General features: G+C 35.2%; 1 protein-coding gene across 13 annotated transcripts in view; it reads left to right on the forward strand.

The window, feature by feature from the left end:
• Positions 1 to 218: 218 nt before the first annotated feature.
• The window catches only part of USP15 (ubiquitin specific peptidase 15), a 122,997-nt gene continuing 101,681 nt past the window's right edge, over positions 219 to 21,534 (forward strand). For 5 of the 13 annotated variants that reach the window (XM_059082205.2, XM_067009674.1, XM_059082209.2 and 2 more), the window contains exons 1-2: positions 493 to 659; positions 20,308 to 20,435. In XM_059082205.2, the coding sequence (XP_058938188.1) occupies positions 571 to 659; positions 20,308 to 20,435 (217 nt within the window). In that variant the 5' untranslated portion in view covers positions 493 to 570. Of the gene's footprint in view, positions 660 to 20,307; positions 20,436 to 21,534 lie in introns of all 13 variants that reach the window. The other 8 variants (XR_010835832.1, XM_067009673.1, XR_009338652.2 and 5 more) reach the window with 6 other exon arrangements.

Here is a 21,534-nt window from a genome sequence, read left to right on the forward strand (position 1 = left end):
GCGCAAGAAAGAGCCCAGGCAGTGCACTGCGGCTAAGCGTTCGGTTTCGGATTGTTCTCTGTCTGGCCCAATATTCACCGAGTTTAGGTTCTGCGACTCGCAACGAAAAGACTCGAGTCACGGACCTGTTAAAAATTTTCTGCCATATTTTAGCCGTCCCCACGCCCCCCGCCCCACCCTCAAGCGTGAGTGAATGCGCAAATAAGGATTTTCAGGCGTCTGTGGGAAAGAGGGAGGGGAAGGCAGAAGTCAAGGATGGACGGGTCGGTGGCACCGCTCAAGCGCTAGAAGACCGAGGCCCCACAGACGAGAGTTAAAACCAGGCGGTCCTGGGCCGGAGGAGGCCGAGGCGAGCTGCTAGACGGGCGGGAGCCGATGGGGGGCAGCAGACCACCGCGTCACACTCACTCCGCCCGGGCCCAACGCTTCTCCGGAGGCGGACCCCCCCAACCTTACGTCTCTTTTGGTTTCGACCTGCCGACTGGGAGGGGCCGCGGGACGCCATTCCCACAATGCTCTGGGGCGTGCCGCCGCCGTCGCTGCCGCCTCCGCTGCCGCTAGTGGAAGAAGATGGCGGAAGGCGGAGCGGCGGATTTGGACATCCAGCGGTCTGACATCGCGACGCTGCTCAAGACCTCGCTCCGGAAAGGGGACACCTGGTGAGGGAAAGGGGTTGAGGTGGCTGTGGTTGCCCGAGGGTGGTGGAGAACTGGGCGGGAACTGCGTGCTGGTGTCTCGATGGTGACAGGTGCGGGCAGGTCTGGCGGCGGCCGCCTCGGGCAGCAGGATTTTGGCCGCTCCCGAAAGGTTGGGGCAAAGATTAGACCCGAAATGAGAGCCAGGGTTCGTGGCTCGTCGGAGCATGCTAAGAGGCTTGTGGGGAGCGGCGGCGGCGCCGGCGGCTCGTGCAGTTCTCTTCGTCCTTCTTCCTCTGGTAGTGCCGCTCCCACCCCAGGCCTTCCCGAACGATAGGTTACACTCGTTGGTGTGAGTCTCTTAGTGTTTGACAGGTCCTGGTCCCGCAGCTGATCAAGATCTCACCCTCTACTTCTTTAGTCATTTCTTTTCCCGGCATTGTCGGCATCCAAGTTACCTATTCTGATTCTCGTATTCTTCCGGGAGGCCGGCTGCAGGATGTTTGCGGTTCGTACTTACACAGGTGGCATGTGTCAGGGCGCCACTTAAGAAAAAGGAACCTTAGTTCCTAGTTCCTTGTCAAAAGGAGGGAGGGGAGTACAGAACCTTAGGCTTCTGAGTGGTACCACGTGGTCTTGTGCCTTGGAGGCTTGATAGACGCCGGCAGCGTTTCTCTTAGAAGTGCAGCTCTTCCCTCCTGTTTGAAGGATAACGCAGGCCTGCAAAAAGTAGATAAGTCCGCTTGAGGCTTAAGTCACTTGTTAACGTTCAAACTTATAAAATACGAAAGGATATACTTAAAATACTGAAGGAAATATTTGGAGATTTTAATATTTGTGGGCCATATCAAGTGGTATTCAGAATAACTTCAGTATGTGAATATGTAACAAAGTGCTCTGTTTTATTAGGAAGTCTAATGCGCTTCTTTATTATAATAAAAGTTATTTTCACTTCTCATCGTCACCGTAACAGTGGTATATAATTTAGAGAGTGTTTTTTCATTTACTCGATATGGCTTAGTGGAAGGAACATAAGATTTAGACCCAAATTAGGTTACCTTTTCACCACTTAGTTTGCAGTATGACTTTGAGGAAAGTTACTTTAAATCATTGCACTTCAGTACCTTCATCTATGAAATGGACAGAATAATTTCATTATAGGGGTTTATCCTGAGTCAATGAAATATTCTAAAAGATTATTTATGAGATAACATTAAATTTTAGTTACCTTCTTATCACCACCATTTCTGATAAAATGCTGTGGTATTAGAATCATTTTCAAGTAAGCTAGTAGATGGCAGACTTGGGACTTGAATTTAAGTACTTCGATCTAAGTCTTGGTACTTTTTTCCTACTTTGTTAGGCTGCATACTGTGTTTATATGATAAAAATCCCTGAGGATGTAAACATATACTTGTTTCATTACAACAAAAAATATTAATAATTATTGTTCATATGGCAGTGTTCCTAAGATGTTTATTACTGTGGGGAAATTGGACATTTCCTAGGACATTTATGTTTACCTTGGCCTGTGGATTGTTAAAGATAAAATCAATCCTTGCTTCTTATTGTTTGTTAAAGAACACTTTAAATTCTTAATTTACCTTGCCTATTACCACCTCATAAAGAGATAAATGTGGATTTCCACAAAATAGAAATCTACAATTTAATATATAGATATTATTTATATGGGTATTCTCTTTAATATAGTGGTTTTGATATACTGAGTAATAATTGGTGGTGTTGATACTACAGGATGATGGGAGCAATATGAGTATTGTGAGCACTAAACATTAAAGTTTAGCATTTTTATTTTTTGACAGAGTTACCGTAAATCATTTTAAAAGATCTATTTAAAAGAATTAATACAGGAAATCCATAAATTTGAGTCATTTCAATGCTTCCATTTTAAAGAAAAGGAAACTGAGGCCCAGATATTTACGTAACAGCAGAATGTGCAAATTTTTATCCTCACAATTGATTTCCCCTCTTATTTAAAGAAAAAAATGCAGGAAAAAGATGGTACTGGGATACTACACAAACTATATAGTTTGGTTTAGATGCGAGCCAGTTTTCTTGAAATTAGCAGGTGAAACCTGTCAAAAAAGGAATTAACAAAAGTTTGATTCAGAGTTTTAAGGAGAATAATTTCATAAGTACAAATTTGGTTATGTATTCATGAGTACAGAATTAGTAAAGATATTTAATAATTTAGTTGTAACTTGGGTTCATGTTTTTGGAACTCATTAAAACTTGTTAAAAAGTTATTTCTCTTTTTAAGGTCTTAAAAAATCGTTGGATTAGTCATTTATGGGTATTTGGGCAAATCCTGTTTGTTATTTTATAGCTGAAATGGGCCATATGCAAATGGAACATTGTCTTGGTATATGTATATAACTATCTTGGAAAGACTGATTGGTCTATTGAGAAAAAATGGTAGGTTTACCATGAGTTTATTCTTGAAATTTTAATACTAATGTTTGATGTTATAATGAAATGCATGCAGATGAATAAAGTTCATTGATTAGGTTGTGAGCACTTTGCAGATAAGGACTGCCTCTTAGTACTCTGGTAATTAATGCTAACACCTGGGCAAGGATAAAAATTTGCTTCTACATGAATTTTTTTATTTGTAAATGGTGAATGACTTTTATCTGGAAGCTAACCTTCTAGAAATGAAAATAAGTTACACAGGTCTGAGATGAGGAGAAACAAACCTTATGATATATTTGGTGATAGACTTCATAGTGACAGTAATGTCAAAATTGATGCGAGAGAGTTGTACCTCTTAAAAAGGTTGGGTATAAAAGTAACACAGATCTGCATTAGATGGAGTAAAGCAGTGGTCTTGTATGCTGTTTCTTGATCTGTGTTTAGCTCCAAGGAGAGATTCAGAAAACCATGAACAAGACTGTTAGAATTTAGAAACTATAGAGGAAGAATAAAGGAACTAGAACTGTTTAGCTTAGGATGAATGAAAGATAACTTAATTTTCAGATACATGGTAGTTTCTCCTGATAAGATAAAAGGAAAATTTGTTTAGAGTTCATTGCATGTAAGTATATTAGGGATGGAGGAACCTATTGAAGGGGATGATAGTTAAATGAATAAATGTACAAAGGCATGTTGTGGGTTACGAAATACTCTCTTTGGAGATTTCTTTTAAAATAGATTTATTATGAGTAAATAAACAGATGACTACAAACCACCAAAATCACTGCTTTATTTCCCCATTTTATTAAATGTTATTCTTCTACCAATCATTTTCACTAATTTTTATGTTCAAGTATGTTCAAAGCTAACTTTAATTTTTGCATGTCATTTTTATATAAACCCTAATAAAATAACTCTAGTAGGTTTAAGGTAACTTGCATTTAGAGTCATTTAAAATATGTATGATATTTTTGTCTCTATAAACTGCCAAGGAATCACATCAGTCAGGTTTTTAGATAGGAGAGACACTAAATTCAATTTCAGAGCTTTCCTTCCATTCCTACTCTTTTACTTAGAAGTCTTTGAGGCTTTATTTTATATGATCCCATATGTTTTTGCAACTTAGATCTACACTAACAGAAAATAATCTTAAGTCAAAGAATCAATTAATAATGTAAATGGACACTATTAATCAATATGAACTCCAAATTGTTTAGTGTGTACTTGTTGAGAAGTTTTTACATTACTGTTACTGTTAACTTTAGATGTACCAAAGTGTTTACCACTGAAATAGGGTATATATTACATCATTTGCAGGAAATGAAACCAGAAAGCAAAACTGTTTTTTAGTGTTGGTAAATTGATGAAAATAAGGACAGAAATAGGGACATTAAAGTGTATCTTTCACATTTTAGTTGCTTAAAATCGAGAAAATTTAATTTAATTTAATTGTTTTCATAAGTTTTAAAATCACTTGTAAGTTGTTAGTGAAGCCAAGATTAATGTACCCTGTTTGGCCAAGAAGATCCAGAGCTTTAGTCAGTGATTTCATTTATCTACTTAGTGACATTCAGGCTTTATTTTTTCCTAAATCATACCATTTTTTTTTATTAGCACATACCAAGGTATTAACTAGATGTTCTTTTTAGAAAATAGTTTTGTGACAGTTATTAATCTTGTATGAAAGTATAATAAGAAAAAAACTGTCAGGCTATGACCTATCATATTACATTTTAAAACACTGTGCTAGGTATTGTTGAAGTACTTACATATGTTAACTTATTTACTCATCACCACAATTCTAGGGTACTAGAATGTGAATGTGCTCTAATTCACATTTGCCAGAATAGGAATTCACCCAGATAGACTCAAAGAGGTGTTCACACATTGATATATCTGAGATTTGAACCCAGGTAGTCTGGGGCTTTAATTCAGGCTTTAAAATTATTGTTCTACGCTGCCTTTTATTTTAAAGATGCATTTTAAAGTGTTCCACTTTTTAAAAAAATGGACATTCTTTTCTCTTTAAATGGAGTCTATTTTATATTTAGCAGCAGAATTCTTCCATTTTATCCCACACTTGTTTCTTGTGACTGTTCAGTTTAAATATGGTAGAATATCTTAACATCTTGCTTTTGGAAATTAAAATATGTTTAAAGATTAATAGGTTATTTACTGAATGTGTAGAATAAATATTATTTTGATCCAAAAATACATTTAAACAAAAGAAACTGGGATCATGTATTATTTAGATTTGGGGCTTTAATTGTTTATCAGTAATCATAAGCAATTGTTAGAGGCCATATGGCCCCTTTTCATATAGATTTACAGAAACAGCATATCAAGCAGATAGGAAGAACTTGTAGAATATTTTGTTTTAGTACTTTGCCCATATTTTAAAAGTGTTTGGTTTACAATAAACCACAAATACATAAGACTTTTTTTCAACAAAGAATCCATAGGAACAGCCCAACACAGAAAATGCAAATGTGAAAGTTTGGTATTTTATGTTCCATGTTTGCCAACTTTTTGTGAATTTTCAAAGTCAAAGCACATTTGAATTAAGACAGTGGAGGGTACATAACCATATTGATACCTCTTTAACATCTTCCTGAAAACTGACAGTCCATGTAACATCACTGCTAATAAAATCAATTTTGCCATGTTAGTCATTAGATATATTTGTTTTATTACATGAGTTTAGAGTGATTTTTCCTCACTTTGAGAATCACTTTACAAAAAAACCATGATTATTATAAAAAGTGAATTGAAACACCATCAGATATATTGGCAGGGAGATAAAGGGAAGGTTGAGAACTACTGGTGGAGGTGTTTGCATGCATTATCTGGTTGGATTCTCAAAATAAGGATCAAAGTATGTATTTATATTCCTTTCTTATAGATGAGAAGTCTGGGCTCAGAGGAATCAGTTGGTTTGCATGTGGTTCACAGGTGATAATACCACCACTAGTGAACCTTTATTGAATGCTTACTCTGTTCCAGCCACTATTCTAAATGCTTTGTACATGTGCAGCCATATAGTAAGAGCAAGTACTCTTATTTACCTCATTTTATGGGTGTGTGATGATTTCAGAGCTGGTTTTTTAAATACCTGGCTTATAATGATTTAGAATACTAAGTCCTACCAGTATCTCCTTAGTATTAAAAATGTTTTGTGCTGTCACTACTTAAATGTAATTCAAACAGTATTTCATAAGGCAGTAAACCATTTCTTCTTAGTCTCCATATAGAATTTTTCAACGATTACTAGTTTTTCCTTCCCTGCGTAATGTCAGCCTGGTTTGTGCATCTTATTTTCATTTCCTTAGTTACTACTGTAATTCACACTCTGTATCTTATATTTATTCCTTTGAAGTCGTTTTTCCAGATTCTTTCACCATCTATTCTTTAAACAAAGGGAATATAGTTCCTTTCAACTTTATTATCCAGTTTACACAGAAGCCACTACTAAAGAAACCTAGAATAAGATTGATTGGTAGTAAGTGACCTCAGTTTTGGATACAGATTAAAATGATGTATCTAAGGGAACAATCAAGAATAGCTCCTCAAAAAGAAGAAGCTCAGATTCTAATATAAGGCAGAAAACCTCTGTAGGATTAACCTATATTTGGTTATGCCTAGAATACTGCTTCTGTCGGTAAGATTCTGCATGGTTTCTTTATAGCTCTCCAAAAAGAAAAGGAGGGTAATGACTACTTTTTCCTCTTCGTGAGGAGGAGAATTAAGAAGACTGTCCTTTCCACTCTCCTTTTAGTTTTGAGAAGACCCACATATTAGTGGGATAATTCCTTGTGGTTCAGGAAAATCGTGATTCAGGAAAATGGTTTAGCAGAAGTAGCCATAGAAAAGACTTCCTTTGTGAAAGAAGTTAAAGGCCAATGTGGCTTGAGACCAGGCTATTCTGAGTTTTAGAGAGACAGTTTTTGTTATTTTTTTTAGTTGAAATATAGTTGATTTACAATGTTGTGTTAGTTTCAAGTGTACAGCAAAGTGATTCAGTTATACCTATACATATATCCATTCTTTTTTAGATTCTTTTCCATTATAAATATTACAAGATATTGAATATGGTTCCCTGTGCTATACAGTAGGTCCTTGTTGGTTATCTGTTTTATATGTAGTGTTTTGTATATTTTAATCACAAACTCTTCTAATTTACCCCCCCACCCCACCCCCAAAACACACACACACACACACACACACACACACACACACACACTCACACACTTTCCCTTTTGGAAACCATAAGTTTGTTTTCTATGTCTGTGAATCTGTCTGACTGACTTCACTTAGTATAAAGAGCCAGTTAAAACCTGGGAGCATTAGAGACAAAATTAAAAAGAGCATCAAGTTCCTGTAGTAAAAAACAAAAAGATTAAGAATGACAGGGTGATAATTATATTTATCATGTTGTACATTACATCTCTAGTATGTATTTATTTTCTAACTGTTAAGTTTGTACCTTTTGACTGTCTTCATCCAATTCCTCTTCCCCCCACTCCTGCCTCTGGTAACCCCACTCATTTTATATGAGTTTGTTTGGTTGGTTATTTTTGTAGTATAATTGTCCTGTATCACTATGTTACTTCCTTTTGCAGAGCATAGTGATTTGATATTTCTATACATTTCAAAATGATCACCAAAATAAGTCTAGTTATGATCCATCACCATGCAAAGATATTACATAATTATTGACTGTATTTCTGGCACTGTACATTTCATACTGGTGACTCATTTATTTTGCAACTTGAAGTTTGTACCTCTTAATCTCATTCACCTATTTCTCTCCTCGCACCTTCCTTTCCTCTAGCAACCACCTGTTTGTTCTCTGTATCTATGACTCTTTTCTGTTTTATGTTTGTTCATTTTTTAGATTCCATATATATGTGAAATCATACGTATTTGCCCTGTCTGAGTTATTTCATTTAGCATAATATACTCTACGTCTGTTCATGTTGTTGCAAATGGCAAAATTTCATTCTTTAAGGCTGAGTAATATTCCATTGTAATATAATTAACAGTGCTGTATGTTATATATGAAAGTTGTTAGAGTAAATCCTTAGAGTTCTCATCATAAGGAAAAAAGTTTTTTTCTATTTAATTTTGTATTATATGAGATAATGGATGTTCACTAAACTTATTGTGGTAATCATTTCATAGTGCATGTATGTGAAATCATTATGCTGTACACCTTAAACTCATATAGTGCTATATGTCAATTATATCTCGGTAAAACTGGAAGAAAGAAAAAAAGAATGATAAGGGTTAAATGATCATGGTTAAAGAGACCTGAGAATTTGAGTTGCTTTATATTATTTAGCAATATAACAGCTTGACAAAGTTTAACAGTTTAATCAAGAGATTTATCTTTGATATAGATGGAAAATATATTTTCATAACTTTGGATATCAAGCAGAAGAAACTTTTGATTCTCAGGAGAGATGTAGCTAAGTATTTATATGTACCGTGTAGTTGTGGCTATGACTACAAATATTACCACTCTTTTATAAGGTTAAGAGCTTTTTGCATGTATGAAATAAGTGGTAGTGTTCTCATTTTACAGATTCAGAAACTGAGGTGCAGAGGTAAGTGCATGTGGTAATATACTCAGTCAGTGGTAGAGCAGAGATTCTGACCTAGACAGTCAACTCTAAAGCCTGCATTTTAAACTGTACTGCCTGCCTATGTGTGATAAGCCATAGCCATTTATGGAAACAATTTTCTGAGGGATGAATACTTGAAAGTATTAGAATCAAGAAGTGACAGCTTTGTTATATTAGTAAAACACCATATTCATCTTGTTATCCATGTGAGGAACCTCTAGAATTTTCTAGGTCTTTCTGGTTTAGCATTGTAGTCATAGCAGTCTCATTTCTAACTAATATAGCTCTTTGATACAGATGGTGGTTCCCGTTTCCTGCAAAGTCTTTACGTGTTCTTACCTTATAGGACTTTACACATCATTCATATTATTTCCAGTACATTTTACTAAGCCCCGACTTTCACTTTCTTCAAAACCAATCTCTGTAAAATCATCCGTAATAATTCCATCCAGATCTTTGGCCCTTTCACTCTCTTCTTTTTTTAAAAAAATACAAGAGCTTTATAGCGATATAATTCACATATCATATAATTTGCCCACTTGATGTGTACAATTCACTGGATTTGGGTATGTCCACAAAGTTGTGCAACCGTCATCGCAATCAATTTCAATTTTGGAATATTTTTATCATCCCTAAAAGAAACCACATACCTATTAGCAGTCTCCCCTTCCCCCTTTTCTACCCAAATCTCCCTGTTTTTGGCAGCTACTAATCTACTTTCTTGTTCTATAATTTTGCCTTCTGGATATTTCATGTAAATAGAGTCATATAATATGTGTGATTTTTGTGCCTGGCTTCATTCACTTAACATGCTTTTTAGGTTCATCCATTTTGTTGTGTGTGTGTCAGTACTTCATTTCTTTTTATTTCCAAAAAATGTTCCATTGTATAGATATACCACATTGAATTATTCCTTCATCGGTTGATGGACATTTGGGTTGTTCACAATTTTTGACTGTTACAAATAATCCTGCTATGAACATTTGTGTACAAGTTTCTGTCTAGACATAAGTTTTCATTTCTCTTGGGTGTATACCTAGGAATGGAATTGCCGAGTCTCTATGTTTGCTTTTTAAGAACTGATAGACTCTTTTCCAAACCAGTTGCACCATTTTCCATTGCCACCAGCAGTGTATGAGGGCTCCATTTTCTCCACATCCTTGAAATGCTTGTTGTTGCCTGTCTTGATTATAGCCATCTTGGTGGATGTGAAGTGGTATCTCATTGGGGTTTTGATTTCAGTTTTCATAGTGGCTAATGATGTTGAACATCTTTTCATATATGTTTATTGACCCTTGTATATCTTTGGCAAAATGTCTGTCTAGATCCTTTGCCTATTTTCCAATTTGGTTATTTGGTTCTTTATTATTGAATTTTAAGAGTTCTTTATCTATTCTGGATACAAATTCCTTATCAGATAGATGATTTGCAGAATTTTCTCTGATTCTGTGCGTTTTCTTTTCACTTTCACAATCTTACTTGGCCTCCTTCCTGAGTTCTTTATTTGTCTCTTAGTTTAGATGTAAAAAGAGGTCATAAAAATTAGTTATTGCCAACTGATGAATTTAATGTGCAGAGCAGAAAATAGGTTGGGAACGCTTCGGATCTAAAAATTAAGATATAAAGGGATGATTATTTGGTTTATTTGATGGTTTATTTGAAGGAACTTCATAGCTTTCTTTGGTTATGTTTTACTGATGAGTTTTAGTTTGTGGTACTTAAGAAAAATTCTGTGAAGTATCTAGTTTATAACGATTTACAATACTACATACGGGACTTCCCTGCCGGCTCAGTGGTTAAGACTTTGCCTTCCAATTCAGGGAATGCGGGTTCATTCCCTGGTCAGGGAGCTGTAAGATCCCACATGCCTTGTGGCCAAAAAACCAAAACATAAAACAGAAGCAATATTGTAACAAATTCAATAGCGCCTTTAAAAATGGTCTACATCAAAAAAAAAAATACTAGATACTATTAATATCTCTTTTAGTATTAAAAATGGTTTACGCTATTGCAACTCATATAATTTAAACAGTATTTTATTAAATGAGAGGATTAGTCATAGAGTGAATTAAAATCCAAAATTGTTTATGCTGTTAATTCTACGCACAATAGTTACACATGTTGTTCTCAGATTAAGTGTGCTACATTGGATTAGGCTGAAATTTTTATGTATCTTCTTAGTTGTAAAAGAGTGACAGTATTATGTGTACTTTGAGGAGAAAAAGGTAGGATTTTTTTGAAAAAATAAACTTTATATTTATGTCAGTATTAGGCAGTTAAGAAGGAGCTGCTTATCTGAAAGTTGTCAGCATAAACGTACTAATCCAAAAAAAACCCACACAACTATGCATTCACTAGCTCTGTGGTTTTCTAAATCCAGCTTTAGGGATTTCCCCATTTCTCTGTACTGCTTTTAAATGGCTTTATATTTAGGACTATTTCTAAGTCATTTATTGGCCCCTTTATATCTTTCTTAAATTTGCTTCTAGTGTGTATAAAAACACTAAACAACTTTTGAGACTCTCCTTTCCCCACTACCATCCCCCCAAAACAACCAAACAACAACAAAAAACCTACAACCTGGCTTTTTTAGTTCTTACAGTAGCTTTTCTGCATTTGAGGACTGTCTTAAAATTGACTCAGATTTATTTTGGGTCCTAAAATTGACCCCGCTTCTCTGGAGCCATTGAAGATTATTCTGTCCAGACCACAATACAAATTGTCTTTCTTGATGACATTAGAATATTTAGCACCATACAATTGAAGTATCCATAACTTTATGTAAGTTTTTGATTTATTAAACATTTCATGAGTATTTGAACCTCCCAACAATCCTGTGAGGTACTGCCAGTGGTCATCATGAAATGTAAATCAGATCATATCTCTTCTAAATATTTTTCATTGGCTTTCATAGCATTTAGGATAAAATCTTTAATTACCTTAAAGGCTCTATATAGTCTGGCACCAGCCTACCTTATCTAGCATCTCTTTTAGTCAGTTCCTCCAGCATACCTAACTCCCGAAGTTGTTCTGGCCCTAGCACGTGCTGTTCCTTCAGTCTAGATAGCTTTTCATCTTATTCTTCGTGAAATAACTCCTGTCCATATGCTAAAATATTATTTTTTCAAAAAGGCTTTCCTTTATTCTAAATAGGGACCCCTTTATTATGTTTTCATAGTTCCCTATGCGTCACAGCACTTACTACAGTATTTTACTATGTCTTACATTATTTACTGTCTCTTTCCTCCACTAGACTCTGAATTCCATGAACATAGGGCTCTTGGCTATTTTGCTAAGTAATGCATATGGAATAGCGTATATGTAGTAGACCTCCAATAAATATTTTTTGAATGAATGTATTTCCATTTCTAAGATGAACAATCTAAAGGTTTAGCATTGAGTAACTTCTCTAAGACCTCACAGCAAGTAATGTCAGAAAGAGAACTTTGGTCTAGTACTTTTTCTACAGTAAATTTAGAATTCACATCTCCTTAAGTCTCATTTCAGGAGGTAAGAAAATTTATAAGCAAAAATAATCATGAAAACAAATTGCTATTGGGTGTGCTTTTCTGCTAAGTTCCTGATAGGCAAAGATGTAACATTTACCAAAAGGTGCCCCCACTTTGAAAATACTTATTTTGTTCACGAGTAAAAAAGAACTTGAGGGCTTCCCTGGTGGCGCAGTGGTTGAGAGTTCGCCTGCCGATGCAGGGGACACGGGTTCGTGCGCTGGTCCAGGAAGATGCCACATGCCGCAGAGCGGCTGGGCCCGTGAGCCATGGCCGCTGAGCCTGCGCGTCCAGAGCCTGTGCTCCGCAACGGGAGAGGCCACAGCAGTGAGAGGCCCGCGTACCGCCAAAAAAAAAAAAGAACTTGAGGACTGGCCTCGGGATGCAGATTGCAAATTTCAGAATCATTGGTATGAGTTACAGTATCACTGAGAGTATTAACAGTGAGAGGAGAAGAAATTTGAGAGCAGCTCTGTGGAATACTAACATTTAAGCAGAGGAAGAGAATGTTAAATTACATATATATAATTGTATGTAATATATATTTACTGTTATCATATTAATACAATATTAATTACATTATCAGATTAATTATTAGATATAATATATAATATAACATCTATAATATATATGTATTTCTCCCATTCAGAAAGGTAGAATCACAGATTATTTTTAAAAGCATTGATGTGATAATAAAATTATGGATCCTTTGGATTTGTTAGGGTGGCCGTTGGTAACTTAGTGAGAACCTTTTTGAGAGCCCATTGAGGTAGGAAGATCTGTTGTGCAAGGTTGAAGAGCAAGTGAGGGTTGAGGAAAGCTTGGCTGCAGGGACAAGTCAGAAAAATGGGGGTAGATAGAAGAGGAAATGAATATGTGAGTTGGGAGGTAATGTGGGGGGAATGGGGAAAAGAGTTGGCCCCTCTTATATGCTAAGTTAAAAAAAGAGAGAAAAGATACAGGGAAAAACAAGGGGAATAGGGGCTGTTAATGACATAAGTCTCCAGGGAGGCAGAAGGAAATTAGATCCAAAGACTAGGAACAAAAATTATTAACCTTGGATTTAAGGAGGGTTATATCCTCCATGATATATAAGGGAATCAGGTATGATAAAGGTGTGGAACAAAAGAGTAAGAAAGTTGGGGCTTTTACTTCCTTGAAAAGTAAGCAGCAAGGCTGTCTATTGAGCCTAGTGGGCTAGCGACTTAATGAGACTGGCAAATTATTGGAAATAGAAAAGGCTAAATGGAGACATGCTGGAGGATTGTGGGTCATCTTTAAAGGACTTGAGAAATTGATTGAAGACCATAGATCTTTAATCTCCATGAAATTTTCTTTAGTAATTTTTGAACTCAGATAATAACATGATCAAAATATCTTCATATTGATGTACTAGTGTTTGAGAATCATCGGTCGTGACCTAGTGTGAGGCATCGTCATAAAATCCCTTGTAATCCACTGAAACAGAGGGGAATGACAGTGATTAAGCCACAGCCAGAGGCCTCAGTCAAAAGTAAAATGATCTTGAGCATATTTTGGTACATTTGCTTCATAGCTTTTTATATGGGAACAGTCAAAAGGCTCAGTATTATTCAGAAATATTTCACCTTTAGTTTCATCTATAAGGTGTAGACTCCTTTGTGTAAGAAACTTAGTCTGTTTATCATAAAGCAGTTAATAACTACTCTGTACTTTGGGCTATCTAGATGTTTGCACATTAGTATTTACTTGAATTTTAGATGGTTGCAAGTCTATAGTTTAATGTAATATTTGATACTAAAGCTTGAAATCAGCTCAAAATCAGTATTTCTGCCAGTTTTAGGATTTTTTGATTGATTTGCTTGTATTATCTTCCCAGATATCAAAGGTAATAATCTCTACTTTCTGTACTTTGTGCTTTTCTTTTCTTATGAGATGTCAGCCAGTCATTTTTACTTTTCTGGCTTACTTACTAGGCATTAGTTACCAAAAGGAAATATTTCTTGAAAATGAATACATTACTATATATCAGAATCATAATTTGATCAATTTGGAAATAATCAAATAAATCATGTTTTTCTAAAGAAAATTTTTCAAAGCTTATGTAAGTTTTCTGTTAAAATCTAATGCAAATTCATCTGTTGGATTTGGAAGAGGTAATATAAAATATAAAAGATAAATATGAGGTAATAGAAAATTATTAATTTCTTTAAAAAATAAAACTAAAGCTATGCATTTTATATACATTTTGCTGTACATATTTTTTATCCTATTTTTATGCTTGAAATTTCTTTTCATTTGCTGAATCTATCAGCTTTGTTGACTGCAACATTATTCAGTCTGTACATTTGACTCTATTTCATTTTGTGCATGTATATGAAGTATATATATAAACTATTATTCTATATTAAATAGAAAACATATTAGTCATAGTAAATATTTCAGAAAACAATACAAAGAAAAATATAACAAAACACCTGTGTACACCTTTCTTAGTTTAAAAAAATGAAGCATTACAGATACAGTTGAATCTCCCTGTACATGTTTCCCTAATTCTAACCCCTTCCCTCCCTTGCCAGAGGGAGCCACCATCCAGAAATTGATTTTTATTATTCTCTTTACTTATATTTTTAATATATATGCATGGATCTATGAATAATATTATTTGTGGCATGCTTAAAAATTTTATATAGTTGTACTGTGTGTGCATATCTATGTTATCTTAATATGTTTGTGTTATATTACATGTAGCCTTTTGCAGCTTGTATTTTTAAATTCAACATTGCAGTTTTGAGATTTATCCATGTTAGTACATGTAGTATTTTTCATTTTAGTTTTTGAGTAGTATTTCTGGGTAGGAATAATGAATATTGGTTTTGGGTTTTTTTTCCAATTTTCCATTTGCAAATTATTCTGCGTTATGTATTCTTCAGTTGTATTCTTGTAAATATGTGCAAGAGTTTTTGTAGGGTAAAACTTAGCAATGGCAATACATGATTCTATGGTATGCACATCTTCATCTTTAATAAATATTGCCAAATTATTCTCCAAAATGAGGATTCTAGTTTATACCCCAGTTGGTAGTTTATGAGTTGCAGTTACTACACATCTTCTCCACACTTAATATTACTGACACATGTGCATGTGCTTGTGTGTTCACCAGTTTCATGAGAATGATGTGGTATGGTGTTAATTTGTATTTTTCACATTGCTAATGAGATTGAACATCTTCTCATATGTGTAGAGGCCATTCTGATACTCTGTGAATTGCCCTTTTTTTTTTCATTCTTTTTTAAAAAAATAATTTACAGGAGTTTTTCATGTTCTAATCCTTTGTTGGTTATAGGCAGTATAAGTATCTTTCCCAGTCTATATCTTTCTTTACTTGGTGCCTTTGTTGAACAGAAGCTTTTCATTTTAACCTCGCAATTTTATCAGCTTTTATCTTTAAGATTTTTTGGTTTTTGTCTTAACTCTTCCTATATTCTGAAGTAACAAGGATTTTCTCCTGTATCTTTTAAAAAATTATATTTTTGCTTTCACATTTATGTTTTTAATCCAACTACAATTTATTTTTGTAAGTTTCTGCTGTAATGCAGCATGTGTACCTAAAAGTGTGCTATATGCAAAATCATGCAATTAAAAACCACAGGGCATACGGGAAAAATAGGGTTGGGGCACAGAGCTTTAAAAAATTTTTCAGGGACCCATTTTTTTTTTAAAAGATACTTAATAAAATGGTACCATGGTTTTACACATTTTAAATGGTTAAGAAATATATTAATACTGCAATAAATATGGTATTTTTATTTTGAAAAAGATGAGATTTGCTTGAAGTGGGATTGTGGAATGGTAGGAGGGTTATCTGAAATCTGCCAAGAAGTTGTAACACCAGATGTGGAGAGAGTGTGGTTTATAACACACATGGTGAATGTAGGTAGATGTTTAAAATGTATGTTTTGTGCATACCTGTGCAGCTCAGTGTAGCTGGGAAATTTTCCACATATATCTAGTGTTTGTTTCAGTTAGGATGAGGGTGAGACAAAGCAAGGCACCTAGGGTGTAAAATTTAAGGAAGCACTAGGCATCTCACTTGCCTCACCCTAGTCCTCGCACTGCTTATGGGTGAAGTAGTGCTTAAGCATGCACTGAATTTGTGTTACTCTTTCCTTGTATATCAGTCATGTTGAACACATTCAGCCTTTTGTAAGAAACTTTTTCAAATAGAACTGACTACATATGTGAGGTATAGAGCTCTTAATTAATTTTTCCCGTATATATAGCCAGATCTTTCTACACTGGTTTGTAATGATTCTAGCATGCAGCATAGTTCCACATGTATTTGAGCCTGGTTCTTGTTTCTTTGTGCTATTTTCATTGGTCTTTCCGCTTCTCCCTATGCTAATAACACATTTTCTTTATCACAGGTCTAGCACTAACTTTGTAACCTTGGGCAGGTTAATTTCTGTGTACCTATGAAATTATAATAGTGCCTACCTCATTGGGTAGTTAAAGGAGTAAATGAGCCAATATATTAAAGTGCTTAGAAGTATGTGCCCGGCCCAAGAGTAAAGCTCAAATGTTAGTTATTTTGTTATTATTAAAAGTAATCCCTGTTAGTTAATAAAGAGTCTTGAGATCTAGTAGACTGAAATTGCCATCTTGTTTTTCCTTTTCCAAACTAAGAGGAAATGGGGAGAAGCTTTTGGAAGGATTCCCTGAGAAAGTGATGGTTAAACTATCTGAAAGATGATAAAACTAGGTGTTGAGAGCAGTAGGAGAATATTTGAGGCAGAAGGAGCCATGAGGCAGAAAAAAGTGTGTCCAGCAACTGGAGCTCAGCACAAAGAAAAATGATACCAGTTAAGACTAGAGAGGTAAGTAGGAGCAGATCAGATCATGCAAGACCTATTAGGCAATGTTAAGTATTTTAGACTTCATGTTAAAATCAGTTATAACTATTTGTAAAGATTGATACTTCAAGAATAAAAGCCATGAAGTATTAATCTTTACAAATAGTTATAACTATTCAAAAAAGAAACTCAGAAGATAAAGTTGGGTGCATCTGGACCCTAATGGCATATCAAGGATTAAGAGTGCTGTTGAGAATGTAAAATAAATTCAAGTCCTTGTTCACTTATTTGTAATCTTGGTGAGCTATTGATTTTGTTCTAGTCCTTTATGAGTTAAAATTAAGGAATCTTGTGTTTTGGGCAGATTCTTTTTTTTTTTTTTTTTTTTTTTTTTTTTTTTGTGGTATGCGGGCCTCTCACTGCTGTGGCCTCTCCCGTTGCGGAGCATAGGCTCCGGACGCGCAGGCCTAGCGGCCATGGCTCACAGGCTTAGTTGCTCCGCGGCATGTGGGATCTTCCCGGACCAGGGCACGAACCCGTGACCCCTGCATCGGCAGGCGGATTCTCAACCACTGCGCCACCAGGGAAGCCCTGGGCAGATTCTTAATAGATTATGATTAGCGTTTTTACAGTACAACAAATCCGTGTAAATGTCTTGAAATAATTTTGTTTTCATTTATTTGTCCACTTCATCTAATTTCAAGGGTGCACCTATAACTACACATTATTTCAGTAATAGACGCTCCTGTTTTTTCTACTTCCCTCATGTTTCATGACCACAACTTTCTACAAGTAAGTTATAGGTGCCTGTAATACAAATATGGTGACCATTTTCAATTGAAGGTAGTGTTAAAAACAGCTGAATTTTCATCAATTGGGAGAGTTTCCTCTCATAATGGTTTCATTATACAGGAAGCACTCAGTTCAAGATCTAGGAAAGAAAGTTGAACTAGAAATATTATGGCAGCAGATGAATTCGGCCCAATGCAACCCTGCACTAAAACTAAAGAATTTAAATACTTTGGGAGCTAAAACGTCACCTTTTAGAAATATCTTTTAAGTAAATATAAATAGAATTTTGATAGTATTCCACAAATAGTTTTTAATGTAAGTTTTATAAATGACGTTTTAAATTATAGTATTATTGTTAATCTATAAGTTCAGCACAATTCTAATCAAAATCTTAATAGGGTTTTTTGTGGAACTTGATTAACTGATTCTAAAATTCATATGGAATAGCAAATGGCCGAAGATAGTTAAGAGAGTTTGCAACAAGAAGCTCGGGGAACGTGCCCTAAATAATATCAATATAAAAGTAATTAAGACAATTAAATTAGCACAATGATAGAAAAGTAGATGAATGGAATAGGGGAAAGATCGCTTAGTATGACATTTATTTGCAAATGAAATGTCTGAATATCTTGTTTAAATTACAAGGGAGAAGGAGTCTAAAAAAATTTTAGTGGGTGATATACAATTAAGTATAATTTCCTTTATTATCAATTTAACATATAAAGTCATTGCTAGTCTAATCTATTTTATTTATCTTAGAAACAGGGTTTTCTTAAAACTTAGTTTTTCAACTCTTATTTTCTCATAAATATCAAAATCTACAATTTGGGGGCTTTGCATTGTGTAACCCTGATGGTGGGTTTGGAATACTCATGTATAGATAATTCTGCCTTACCCACTTGTAGGGAATTAAACTGCTGATGAATATTATTTAAGAATTGTGGGGTTTTGCTATGTTGGTGCCTTTGCTTCAGGTATTTTCAAACATAACTGTAGCGTTTCATTCCTATAGTGCTGTATGTGTAGTGCTATAAGCACAGAAGTATTAGAATGATGTTCTTCTAAAAAACTTGGTTATGCATGTGGGCTTTAAACATCTTGTTAATCTTTACTTTTGCTTTTGTTTGTGTTTGAACCTGGTTAAGTGTGGGGAAGGTGTTTCTGGAAAAGAATTTAAAATAATTATGAACCAGTGGCAAAGCATAGTAGGTATAATATAAATCAATTCGTAAAGTTTTTTCGATTTATAATTTTTTATGCTTTCTTTGCTAGAGAACCACTGTTTTACTTTTTCTGTCACTGGTCATCTGATGAGAAACTAATTTAGGTATTTGAAAGTAAGATGAATATAGTTTCAGTAATGTGCTTGGTATCACACTTTTTTTTTTTTTTTTTTTTTTTTTTGGCGTTACGCGGGCCTCTCACTGTTGTGGCCTCTCCCGTTGTGGAGCACAGGCTCCGGACACGCAGGCTCAGTGGCCATGGCTCACGAGCCTAGCTGCTCTGCGGCATGTGGGATCGGGGCATGAACCCGTGTCCCCTGCATCGGCAGGCGAACTCTCAACCACTGCGCCACCAGGGAAGCCCTACACTTGAAATCTTAAAAACCAGTCCTGCTTGCCCCAGCAGATTTTACTAATGTATGAGAAACAATTGGAGACAGTATTGTTTTTTTTTTTTTTTTTTTTTTTTTTTTTTTTTTTTTTTTTTTTTTTTTTTTTTTTTTGTGGTATGCGGGCCTCTCACTGTTGTGGCCTCTCCCGTTGCGGGGCACAGGCTCCGGATGCGCAGGCTCAGCGGCCATGGCTCACGGGCCCAGCCGCTCCGCGGCATGTGGGATCTTCCCGGACCGGGGCACGAACCCGTATCCCCTGCATCGTCAGGCGGATTCTCAACCACTGCGCCACCAGGGAAGCCCCTGGAGACAGTATTGTTGTTATTAACTTTTGTTGGTAAAGAAGCTAATTATTTTTAAAGTTTCTTTTAAGCTTTGATTATAATTACTAAAATCAATCTTGCAAACCTTTAATAATTGCTTTCCTTACCCCATAAAAGATACAGTTAAATATGTAAAATTAACATACTGTAAGTTTTTTGCAGAAGAACCATTTTCCATATTTATATTTTACTGTGTTGCATTTTAAATTTTATTTTGACTGATTCTTATAATTACCATTTGAATTTTTGTTCAATTGGTAAATATTCTGTTGAATAGTTATTGCTTTTTTTTTAATGCTGTTAAGGATTTTTTTAATGTATATGTTAATAGTTGTCTTTAGTAGATACTTTACAGAACAATAGAAATAATACTTTACACAAGTGTAATATTTTTCTTCTACTACTCTGACATTATAGTTATTCTCAGTAATCCTTTAAAGTAGACATGTACTTTGATATAAAATGAAATATTAAAAATAGGCAGATTTTCTGTTCTTCCTATAGTTCCTGGTATTTTCCTTTACTGATTTCTCTTCTTTTTTAGGTACCTAGTCGATAGTCGCTGGTTCAAACAGTGGAAAAAATATGTTGGCTTTGACAGTTGGGACAAATACCAGATGGGAGATCAAAATGTATATCCTGGACCCATTGATAACTCTGGGCTTCTTAAAGGTATTATTTCCCTCTTTCAGTCAGGTTGTAAATGTGTTCGTTTCAATATGTTATAGTAATATGGAAAATGTTAATGTAAATAAATTGGTAAATTAGAAATTTCTTTGTGTAGTCATCCCCCAGTGTCCATGCGGGGATTGGTTCCAAGACCCCTTTCAGATACCAAAATCTATGGATGCTCAAGCCCCTTATATAAAATGGCATAATATTTGCATATGATCTGTGTATCCTCCCACATACTTTAAATTATTTGTAGGTTATCTATAATACCTAATAAAATATAAATGCTATGCAAATAGTTGCTGGTACACAGAAAATTCAAGTTTTTCTTTTTGGAACTTTCTGAAATTTTTTTTTTTCCCTCAAATATTTTCTGTCCAGGGTTGGTTGAATCTGCAGATACAGGACATATGGATACAGAGGGCTGACTGTATTATAGATTTGACCTAATGAATTCAGATTATTCTGTTATAATTAGTTATATTCTGTATCATGACAAATTCTGCTTGTCATTTCTGATTAATAAGGGTTTATTATAGTTTAAACCTAGAATGTAAATTAGAAAGCACTATCTTATTGTTTGGGGGAAATGCTGTATTGTGTATTATTTTGCTAATGGGCACATGACTTTTTTCTTTAAGTTCGGGATCAGTGGTATATGGTTACATACTTGGATTTTTGCATTAATCTTCTGCAACCTTTACTACTTGCCAGCTCTTCTAAAACTCGCATAACATTTAAAGAGAATAAAACATAAGTACCAGAACTTCCATTTCTGGCCAGGATGGAATAACAGGGACTAGAGTTATCCTTCCACTTGAATGAACTAAAACCCTGACAAAAAACATGAAACAGTGGTTCTCAAAACATTGGACATCAGTCAACAAAGAACAGTGATCCCTGAGAGGTATGAAACAAATGAAGTGAGCCCTATGATTTCCTCAGCTTACTGCACTGAGTTTCCAAGACACGGCACAGAAGGAGAAACCCACGCAAAGCCTGGCAACCTCCCTTAGTTGAGGAAAGAGTTTGGAGTCCACAGAGACCAAGGCAGCCAGAGTTCTCAGGGCACAGTACCAGAGAGGAATGAGCAGCACAC

Source organism: Kogia breviceps, chromosome 12 (genome assembly GCF_026419965.1).
Source record: "Kogia breviceps isolate mKogBre1 chromosome 12, mKogBre1 haplotype 1, whole genome shotgun sequence".
Taxonomy (NCBI): Eukaryota; Metazoa; Chordata; class Mammalia; order Artiodactyla; family Physeteridae; genus Kogia; species Kogia breviceps.